Here is an 11,422-nt window from a genome sequence, read left to right on the forward strand (position 1 = left end):
AATGCGTTTGAGACAAATGTTGAGTGACTGCCTCAACACAGTGGTTCCCAGAGCAAAGTCCCCCAGCAGTTTTCAGGCAAAACAAGTTAGTTTCATTTTACTGTTGTGTCAGTAAAGGGAAGCAAAAGCAGAGAGAAAATGAAAGGAGCCTGGGTCATTGGTTTCACACTGCCCTCTGTTACCCTCATACATAAAGTACTGGAGGGACAGTGACCACGTAGTCCTGCATGGAGAACTGTTCTGATAGGGAGACTGTGGAGGTCCATCAGGTGAAGAAAACCTCTGCCAGGCCAATACATGCAATACATTATAGATACTTAATGACTATATATACAGTTTCATTATGACTATTAGAAACATGGTACCTCAGTAATGCACTTTACACATGCTCAATATGTTGATCATTTTTGACTGCACGTATTTTTTGATAATATTAATGCAGCAGGTGGAACTGATTACAAGTCAACACTGTTTTTGCTCTCCTTGATAATTAACTTGCCATGATATCATGATTTTACGAACCGCGATTTTTTTTTTAAAAAACGCAATTTTTTGCGGGTAAAATAAACGTAATCTCACTGTCGCAGGATAACGCGAGACTGGCAACTTCTAGACATTCATGTAGGCATCAAACATAGCAGGCACCCATATAGAACAGTACTTTCTTTTTTTTTTTTCCAGATAATTGCCTTATGTTTACCTTATAATTAAGAATATCACTATCGCCAACTCCTTTGATACGTTTATTTGAACTAAATAACAGTCAGACACACAGAAAATACAGAGTACAAACAATAAATAAATAAATAGCCTCTATCAGTAGAAAATTAAACATTAAGAAAAGAAAACAAACGTATTAAACTACAAAATGACGTCCTCGCATCCAGTTGCAGAGGAAGAACACGTAACGCGCTGTCTGTCGTCGTTTATATGTTATTCAAGCAGCTGAAATTAATAAAATTTGCGTTTTAATAATTTACAAACAGTGTGATCTCCTGCGTACGAGCAGCGCTGGAATGTGTTCGGTGCGGAGCGTGCGGGACTGGGGAGGAATGCCTCGCTGGCCACGCCCCCCTCTCCTCCTGGGCGTCCAATCGGGGCGCGGACACGGTTTCAAGGCGCCCACGGAGTCCCAAACGTAGAAAAACAAAGCCTTGGATAGCAACAAAACTCGTATTTTGCACCTAACCGCGCACGGGAATCCGTTTTGTAGCATCGAAACCGGCGCTGGCGACCGACTCTCGGTGTTTTTCGTCGCTCTCTCAGGCCTTTCCGGCGATGTTGTTTATCTGTAGTAAGGGGGGGCTTGAAACCGCCCTCCCTTGCCCCATTTCCTCGGTTGTTTTCCTTCCCTCGCCTGGATTCTCCATGTTGTTGGTGCGAGAGTGAAGACTTCGCAGCGACGGGAGCGGGGGGCTGCTCGCCGACATTACCAGTAATAGTAGCGCTAAACCCGAGACGACGGAGCTGACAGGGTCTCAAATAGCCTCCAGAAAAACATATCCAAGTGCCTTGCCCCCTCCCCAGGCGGACCTCCGAACGAAGAACAAGAGGAGCGGCGGGGGGAATAAAGAAAGCCAGGAACAAGCTAAACCCTGCTCTCATCGAGGATCGTAACTGAGGCGGACGACAGGTTACCTCGGTGAATAATTGAGCCCACTTGCCAATAAAACCCAATGAGGGATGCCCATCAGTGCTCGCGGACAGGATTTGAGGATTTTGAGGGCTCCGTGATTGTCAGATGGAAAGTTCTGTTATCACCCAAGTGCAGAAAGAAGACGTCCAAGTGTCACCGAAAACAGGTGAGCCGGGGCGCGTGCTGTGTGTGCGCGTGTGTGTGGAGTGTTTGTATACCTGTGGTGTTGATTATTCTCTGAATAATGATCGGTGTGTGAGGGGAGCCTGTAGTGCGCCTCTTTGACAGTTGAGCGCTGCGGACGCTGGTTGAGCGCGGTTTGAGGCGCATTGCCCCCCCCCCCCCCCCTCTCTCTTTTTTACATCTGCGAAGCAAATCTGTAATATTTAGGTCTGATCACGATAAATTCAGCGACATCGCCTCATAAAATCCTCATGTGCTTATTTGCTGAAGATTTTGTGCCCAGAAGCTGTAACCTCAGTTGTTTTTGTCCAGTGTTCACCTGCCTGCAGATCATAATACAACTGTTAGAATAAAAATATAAGACTGCTGTCGTTTTATAACAGAAGCAAGATGATTGTATCAGCTCAGTTGCTCTTATTTATTGAATATAAGGTCAAGCATAAGTTCACAGCCTCCATTACGCACTGGGTTTGCCATCCAGAGCTTTGCTATTGTTGATCCTGTTTTTGTCTCCTTTTTCTTTCCTTTTTTTGCAGTGTGTGCTCTTATTATGCAAATCTCTGTCGCTTCTTAACATGTGCTGTTGTGATTATCCGACTTCTCCTCATTGGTGTGCTGCTGGTGATCATGACCAGCTCTCCAAAGCGAGCTGCCGTGTATTTGTGTCGATCAGGTTTGCAGCTTGTTTGGCACCATCCCATATCCTACTACTACCAGGTAGAGCACGGGGAGCTCGTCCGTCACCACGGGCAGCACTGTAGTACAGTGGAAACCAAGCTGTTGGGTTCGTTTATGAGCTGTGATGTTTTGCTCTTATTGTGGAGGGGGCTGGTCTCAGATCGGTGCGCGGCAGTGGCATCAGCTTGCTGCTGCACGGTTCCCCACGCTTGCTTTTATTTGATTAGACAGACAAACGGCACAGGGTCTGTATTTAAATCCTGATGCATGTTGTAGGGTGGTAGGTGTGAGGGGGTGTAGAGTGGCTGTGGATTAACAGGGGGGCTGTATAGAAATACCAGGTGCCGCGGCGTTGACAGCGGAATGCACAAACACACCCCTCTGCACACGCCCATTGTAGCGCCGTTTCAAAGATTTCGTTGTTTGCACGCTTTCCTCGGGCTTGAAAGAGGCTTTGCTCATTGATTCTGGATCACTGCTTGCTTGTTAATATCGTGCATATTGTATGATTGCAGCCACTGCATTTGGCCTCAAGTCATGTTTTAGGTTTGGGAATTAATTCCCTCTCCACACTGCTTTTTTAAAATTATTATTATTATTATTATTATTTGCCTTTCATGTTTTATTAGATTAGATAGAGTGTGTTAAAGTGATGAATCACACGCTGGATTTGTCTGTAGGATTAGTCTGCTCTTTCTATCCCTTTACATGCAGCAGGATATAATGTATGTGTTATGTCATACATGGCCGATACTGTTTTCCTGTGGGAGATCAATAGGCTGACTTCAACTGGATTCACATTAATGGGATGCATGTGGATCGTATTGATTATTGGATCTTAATATTTCCAGAAAAAAGTGTCCTGGACTAATGAAGGACATCTGAGGAAATGACCAAATAAAGCCCCAGTGTCCTTTGTCTCTTAAACATGGTGTTGTGTAACGTGGCCATTGGTGTGTCTGCATTATGTCTTCAGAGCACTGAGGGTCAGCCTGGACACTGCAGAGTGAAGGGAAATAAGTGTCTGAGCGTACACTTGGCTGGCACACTTTTGGCTGTTTATCAACAGTTCCTCTTTCTGCTGAGGACTGCGTGTGTTTACGTCCTGCGATGGCACCGGATTGACGGTACAAATTCTGCGACTGTTTGCAAGTCCGCACACGAAACACACCGGAGGAGACTCGCAGGAATGTTTTTCTCCCATTCTTTCTCTCTTTCGGCACAAGTCTCGCATGGGGCTGGGACGCTCGCCGTCACAGTGGCTGATCAAAGACCTGCACAGGGCGCTGAGGTGTGACCGCCCGTCCGGTTCGCGGCCTGTCCGTCCGTCCGTCTGCTCTGGCTCCAGGCGGCCCTGAGATGTCCTGGAGTTTAAAATGGTTGGAATGTTTTCTGTCTGTGCTTTCTGTTGAAGGTACTGCTGAAAAGTGTGGGTTTTCCCGCCCTCTGTGATTATATAACATGTACCAGCCATTTCCAGCAGCAGCAACAGCAGCAGCAGCGGCAGAGGCAGGCGCATTAAAAACAGATTTCATGTGCGGGCTGTGCCATCCCTGTAGACAGATGGATGGTGCCTTTAGCAAACGGCAAGCTCATTCTATATGTTCCAAGCAGCTCAAACCTACTTACGCTGTGTTTTCCTTCACGGGTGAATATATGGGATTGATTTCAGTAGGTTCAATCTATTTTAAGTCTTTGCTGTTTGTGTCGAGATTTGTTTAGGAAGTGGAAAGATCGCGGCACATGTGTCAGGCGTGTGATTCAAGTTCGTGTTTCCACGTTGACGACATGCAGTTTGACTTGGTTTTCTCATGAAAGTCTCTCTTTCTCTGTGCTGAACAGGCCAGGTGAGCCGCTCTGCCCTGAAACAGCCTCAGAGTTGTAACATCTTCAAAGCACTCTTCTGTTGCCTCCAAGCCCAGGATGGCCCCAAACCACCGCCGCCACCTTCCCAGCAGGCCTTGCTGGAGTCACAGGAAAATGGGACGGTTGTCAAGGTAACACTATTCTTATTCCAGCAACATTTCACACCACCGAGAACAATTTGAAGACCTCGGCTCAGTCCCGTCTTTAATTTTGTTTGTTTAAGATTTTGCTTCCTTGTTGCACCCACGCGCTCTGCCGCCGTGTTTGAATAGTTCAGCCGTCTGTAGGAATAAACTGAGCGCGCTCTTGTAAAAGTGTGCTTATTATTGTCTTCGAGCATTTTCTTTTTTTTACAACTGCGCACTAAAACCACTGCTGCACCTGCTCCGAACATCTTGAAAGCTAACCGCAACTGTCTGCGGATATGGAATCACTTTGATGTTCACACTTGATCCTTCAAGGAAGATAAGCGCGACAGAGCAGCTATCAACCCTTTAGGCAGACGGCGCGAGCGAGCAGAGAACCGTGTATTGTGTGCCTCGTAATTGCTGAGGTGGAGAAAAAAAAATAAAGCCTTGAGCGGCCGCTGCACGCAGCTGAACGCTGTCGGCCTGATTAGAGCTTCAGTACCACGTAAGGGGCATTTTAATGAGATGCCATGTTTGCTCACATTGAGGAGTGTCCTCCAGCATCAGGAGCAAACAGGAAGCGGCACATGTAGGGCCTGGTTATTGTCTGGCAGGTTTCCACTGAAATGAAACTGAATTAAACGTTTGCGTCGATGGGGTTACGGCGCGTTGGCTTTATCATTTAGTTGATGAAAGAATATCATTGTTGCTCGTGGATGTGGCGTTTCTCAGTCTTAATTCGCCTTCCTCAATGGATAAGCTATTTACGTTATGTAATATATTAATAATTAATACCAGTTTGACTGCGCTCAGAAGGAGCCTAGAACGACACAGAATTAATAAAGGGGGAAAACTGGATATCTAAAAATTAGATCCTATCAAGGTAATGTGTTTTCCCTGCTGGTGAATCCCTGTGGAGATGCTTTTGGGAAGTATAATGAAAGAATAAATGTGCTAATCCTAAAGATAGAAGCCGTTACAGTAAATAATGGAGCTGATCCACACATACATGCCCGTCTGAAACTCATCTAATTTCCTAGAGGTGAAATTTGCATGGCCATGGAATCACTATCAGGACTAATCATGCACCTTAGCTATAAACATAGCACAGACAAGACAAATGATATTGGTGTGTGTGTGTGTTGGGGGGGGCAGTACCATTCAAACAAGTCTTTGTGTGTCTCCTCAGCAACATGAACCCAGCCTCCTGCCTGAGGTGACTGCCCAGGACCAAGGGAAGATATGTGTGGTCATAGACCTGGATGAAACCCTGGTGCACAGCTCTTTCAAGGTACCAAAACATATTTTCCTCGATGTCAGTGCTAGCATTTGCCTCGTTTTAGTGTGTTTGGTATTGTTGTTTGACCACTTTGTGTCAGTTTGAGTGAAAGCTTCTTCTGATTGGCTAGAAATAGCATCAAGTAAATGAGGTCATATATGCATAACAGCAGCTTGTAGCAGTGGTGCGTCGATCCTCCTGTGATTGTTTCATTTATTAATCCGTATTAGAGTTTCTTCATTAAACCATAGCGTGTGTTTGAGGTACATCAAGTGGATTATATTCTGTTTGTGGAGGCCACGCGCTGTGATTTATGGCAGCGGTGTGGATTCTGCTTCTAAGTGTTCAGTGTTCACTTGTTATGTAATGCCATGTGAATGTACACAGCGTGGCTCATGTGAACGAGCATGCCAACCATCTCCCTTCTGTGTTCTCCCTCCAGCCTATTAGTAATGCAGACTTCATCGTGCCTGTGGAGATAGAGGGGACCACACACCAGGTAAACTACTGCGTGTGAGTGTGTTTGCTGTAGAGGGGAGGGGGTTGTGTTTGTGTATGTATGTTGGTGTGTTTTGCAGCGGTTGCTGAGCTGAAAAGGGATGGGTCTTGTAACCAATCAGCCAGGTTTTGCTACGATGGGCGCATGGAGCCCTCTACTGACCAGATGTTGAATAGAGAGTCGAAGTGGAAGCGGATGCATCAGCGTGAAAATGAGTCATTTCTGCTCAGTTCGTCTAAAAATTCATTAATAAGTGATACAGTACATATTACTGCCTCTATGAAGAGGCTGAAAACATGCTCCCCTAGCACAGCGCACTGGACCATTTGTTTAACTTAGAGCTTCTCACTATAGGACATGTGGAAATGTAATTAACTCAGAAATGTGATTCCTGGGACCCCATGTGCTGGCACGCAGTCCTCTGTGGGCCTCTGCCTGGTTCAAGTAATCCAGGATAGGCTGGTTAACACTGGCACGGCCTATTCTTGATTACTTGTTTCAGGAACTGGCCGTTAGCAGCAAACGGATGGAAATAATGAGCTGACGGTACAAATGTAAAGACTTTTAAAAGACGGCCCTGCAGGTCGGACTGCCTCCTGACGCTCTGTCTGTTTTGCAGGTGTATGTGCTGAAGAGGCCGTATGTGGATGAGTTCCTGCAGAGAATGGGAGAGTTGTTTGAATGTGTGCTGTTTACAGCCAGTCTTGCAAAGGTACTTTACATCAGATGCTGAGATAGATCCTGAAATAGATGTTCATATTTTATTCAGCAGCAAATATCTTTTGTTTGATGTTTGATGGAATGTCTGATCTATCAGATGTTGTTCTGCTTTCTCTCTCTCGCCTTTTAGTTCTCCTTTAACTGTGATAGCAGCTGCTTATTAGGGCTGCAGCCAGCAACTATTTTCATTGTTGATTAATCAGTCAGTTGTTTTCTTGATTGGTTGATTAGTCGTTTGGGCTATAAAATGTAAGAAGATGTTGAAAAATTCCAACTAGTGTTTCCAGAGTCCATGACAACGTCCTCAAATGTCTTGTTTTGTCCACAACCCAAAGATTTTCAGTTTGCTGCCATAAAGGACAACCAGAAACCAGAAAATATTCACATTTAAGAAGCCTGGAGTCAGAGAACTTTGGCTTTATTTCCTTAAAAAAATACTCAAACTGATTAATTGATCATCAAAATAGTTGCTGATTAAGTTCACAGTTGACAACTAATCAATTAGTCATTGCAGCGCTGCTGCTTATCATGCTGTTAGTCCCCTAATAGACACCCTCCTCGCCTTTAAAGACGTAGTTTGTTCTGTCCTCATCTGGAGCCGGTCGCACCAGCCCTGCATATGTTCAGACTTAATTAGAAAATAAGTGATCAGCAAACGCAGAGTTCCGCCTGATTAAAAGTGTGACTGCCGCATATCTGACTGAACCAGCCGGCAAAGCCAACGATAGGCTGCTAACAGACGACCCGATCAGACTGAAGATAAGGAGATGATATTGTTTGGTCGACACATTCGACCTCAGACTTGATTAAAATGCTTTTTGATAGTTTAATTAATTATTTTCACAAAAACACAACAGAATGTCCTCAGATTGCTAATTGTGGTGCTAATAATGACTGAATTACTGGTAGTGTATAGTGGTGTAGTATAGGTGTAATAGTGCCACAGTCGTATATTTCCCCCTCGTTCTACACTGCGTGAATACCACTACCTGTTAAACACACACTTCCTCTGCATGTATGAATTAAACTGTTATTTCTGACATTTATATTACAGTTAGAGATGCTGCAGTCACTTCCTCAAGTTTTATTGGTGCAACCCAGTTTATGAACCCACCAGCTTGACTCGCCAGTAGATACTCAGAACTTATTAAAGACTTTACAAACGAATCGATTCACAAACAGCTGCTGCAAAGCGCTCAGACGAGCAGACTTTGGATGTGTGACGCTGTTTCTTTTTGCTGTTAGAGTGAATAATCCAACATTTGCAGAAAGTGCTTCGTTAGTCCGACCTTACACATCCCTGCTTTCCCTCTCCTGCTCCCTTCACCCCCCCCCCCGGCCTCCATCAGTATGCAGACCCAGTGACGGACCTGCTGGATCAGTGTGGTGTATTCCGGACCCGGTTATTCCGAGAGTCCTGCGTATTCCACCAGGGCTGCTACGTCAAAGATTTGAGCCGCCTGGGCAGAGACCTCCACAAAACCCTCATCCTGGATAACTCTCCGGCCTCCTACATCTTCCACCCTAATAATGCTGTGAGTGTTGATCCGCTTCTGTTGGCCATGATGTGCCTCCTCTTGTGGCCACGAAACCATGATGACTAATATTGATACCATCATTCAAAAGATCTGGCACCTGTTCTTACACCGCCGTCTCAGCCGGACGCTGGAGGACAAATAACTCGTTTGTACTAAACCTAAATCTTATTTTCCAAATAACCAGGATGAAACTTTCTCCAGACCTCAAGCTCGATGAGAAGGGGGTCTGGCGATGTGAGATCAGATCAAACAAAATGATAAATCGAGTTCAGGTAGTTTGCGAATCGCTAAAATTAGCAGCTTGAGTCCTGTTCTGAGAGATATTAAATGTGTTTTCATAATTTCATCCTGAGCTGGGCTGCAACTAATGTTTATTTTCATCTTTGATTAACCTGCAGATTATTTTCTCCATTCATTGCTTTTTTTGTAATGTCGCACAAAATAGTGAAAAATCCCGATTCGATTTTCCCAAAGACGTTCAGTTATTCTCAGATATGACAAAGACAAGCAGTAAATCCTCACTTTTGAGACATTTTTGCTTGGAAAATGACTAAAATGATTTATTGATTAGCAGAATATTTGCAGATTAATTTTCTTTCAGGTGATAAATTGTTCTTATCATGCCATAGAGATGAGCACATGCACATTCAGGACTGATTAAAAAGCTGCACATCTGTTTAAATTTAAACTCTGCTTTGGTTCAGAGGTGTATCTGCACGCCTGCCAGGTGCCGTTTGTATTCTGACATATTCATGTGTTGTAACGTGAGGTGCTTGGAAGCCAGCAGATTGTGAGTGACGGTGTGTTTCGGTCAGGTTCCCGTGGTGTCGTGGTTTGACGACGTGGACGACGCCGAGCTGCTCAACCTTCTGCCTGTGTTTGAAGAACTCAGCCAAGCCGAAAATGTTTACACCCGGCTTGACCAGCTTCGTGGACATTAAGCTCTCAGCGGACCTGCTCAGCTCCCGTTAGAGCTGCAGACCTCTTCAACTACAACAGAACCATAAATCCAGAATAGATGCTAGAGTTTTCAGATGCTGTTCTCCTAGCAGCTGCTTAAAATCCTCTGTTTAGAAAGTCGTATAGAGACGGGGTTAAAGGAAATTCCAAGCCTGGAGAACACAATGTGTTCGGCTCAAATGAAACTATAGATTGCAATCTGAGGCCTTTCCTCTGAACCTCAGTGCTGCCATTATTGACAACCACTATTTGAAAGCACTATGAGAAAAAGCGGGAAACGACAACCAAAGCAGTCCCATCACAATCACTCCAGTTAGTATGAATATTAAAGTGGTTCTTTTGCCAAAGCAGAAGCCTTCCTGCCCTGACTTGACTCTTGGACTTTGTTTTTTTTATTATTATTGTGCCTTTTAAGGAACAACAACAATAACAACAAAAACATCAGCTCTTTTTTGAAATTTCCACCAGATTTTATACATTTAACGATTTCTTTTTATAGGTTGTTTTATAAGGAAATCTATTTTTGAACAGTGAACATGGTTCTTCTATGCAACCCAGTTCTATAATGACATGGACAGTACCTCCTAAGTAGCCAGTCAATAATTGCATTCAGCAGATGTAAACATTACTGTAGCCTTATTTACCTGCAAATGAGCTGCAAAACAAAAGTGTATTTTACTTATTTGTACTATAAACATAATTTCTACAAAACATGCAAATATACACCATAAGTGGTCAGACTGATATTTCATATATTGGTTATACGTTAAGTGAACAGGGTGAAATCTTGTCTTTGACGGTCCGTAGAAAGCAGACACACTGGAGTATGTTGGCACATAGGACGACCATAAATGCCACAGTTTTCAGGCGAGGTTTGATGGTTCATTTGTTACTATGTATTCTGATATTACTATATGACAAACAACTTGCACTTGTTTTATATTGACAGTGCTGAAAGTAGAAACTGTGCCTTTGAAATCCGGACAGAGAATGGTGTTCTGCCTGAAAGGAGATTTGTAGACCTACACAGTCTGATGTGTCATGCTGAGCGTGAGAAAACACTGTCAAGAGCAAGTGTAATGCCATGTGGCTCTGGTACTTGCAGTGCAACACTTGAAAATATCAAATTTGATTTTTTTAGCACGTGTGAGCGTTTTTTCTATATTTATTGGCCAAAAACCTGTATTGTCCAGTACTTCTTAATGCTTAACATTTTATATTGTAATCCATTTGCCTACTTTGAGGCTGGCCTTGTGTTAAACTGTTTTATCTGTGCCTAATACAGTTAGCTGTCAAAGTTCTTCACTTGACTGAACTGAAGCAGTTGAATCAAAGAAATACATGTAAATCCAAGATTCAATCAAAGAAAACTTCTTTTTCCACTTTAAATTCAGTCCAACAGATTTTTGTAGGGGTTTGTTTCCTGGCTAATATGGTTTTTCTATGATGTTTAATGTCTGATGCAATTATTGCCTGCATGTTAACTAGTAAAATATGACAATGAATTTGTACCAGTTGTGATGACCAAAAGTATTTGTTTAGACTGTCACAATTTGTCTGTATCAGAATAAATCAAACTAATTACCTGATCTGACCAAAACTCTAAAAGACAAGGTGCTACCAGTTTTTATTTTATAATAAAAATTGGTTATATTGTACTGTGTCTGTGTGTTTTTCTCTACTGCAACACCGAAGCACACGCCTCATCATTAGTCTGAAAGTATAAAATTATTTTTGCTGTATGTCCTCTTACGCAACTATTGGGTTTCCTTTTAAACCTTTAAATCTTTTTGGCTTTTAAGACACACTGCAGGACCAAGTTCTACTCACTTCTCTGTTTTTCTAGCATGTCAGTGCTACTTTATACGTGACCACATACAAAATGTAGCCACTCAAAATATATTTTACACTTCGACATTTTACACACAGTACAGT

At 43.5% G+C, this 11,422-nt stretch overlaps 1 protein-coding gene across 1 annotated transcript; it reads left to right on the plus strand.

Annotated features, from left to right (window-relative positions):
• The first annotated feature begins 1,155 nt into the window (after positions 1-1,155).
• Positions 1,156-11,145, plus strand: ctdsp2 (CTD (carboxy-terminal domain, RNA polymerase II, polypeptide A) small phosphatase 2). Its single transcript, XM_041945303.1, has 7 exons — positions 1,156-1,802; positions 4,340-4,494; positions 5,681-5,782; positions 6,213-6,269; positions 6,889-6,981; positions 8,339-8,524; positions 9,343-11,145. The coding sequence occupies exons 1-7, from the start codon at positions 1,742-1,744 to the stop codon at positions 9,466-9,468; spliced, it is 780 nt and encodes a 259-aa protein (XP_041801237.1). The 5' UTR covers positions 1,156-1,741; the 3' UTR covers positions 9,469-11,145.
• The last annotated feature ends 277 nt before the right edge of the window (positions 11,146-11,422 follow it).

The sequence above is a fragment of the Chelmon rostratus genome, chromosome 10, assembly GCF_017976325.1.
Source record: "Chelmon rostratus isolate fCheRos1 chromosome 10, fCheRos1.pri, whole genome shotgun sequence".
In the NCBI taxonomy this organism is placed as follows: domain Eukaryota; kingdom Metazoa; phylum Chordata; class Actinopteri; order Chaetodontiformes; family Chaetodontidae; genus Chelmon; species Chelmon rostratus.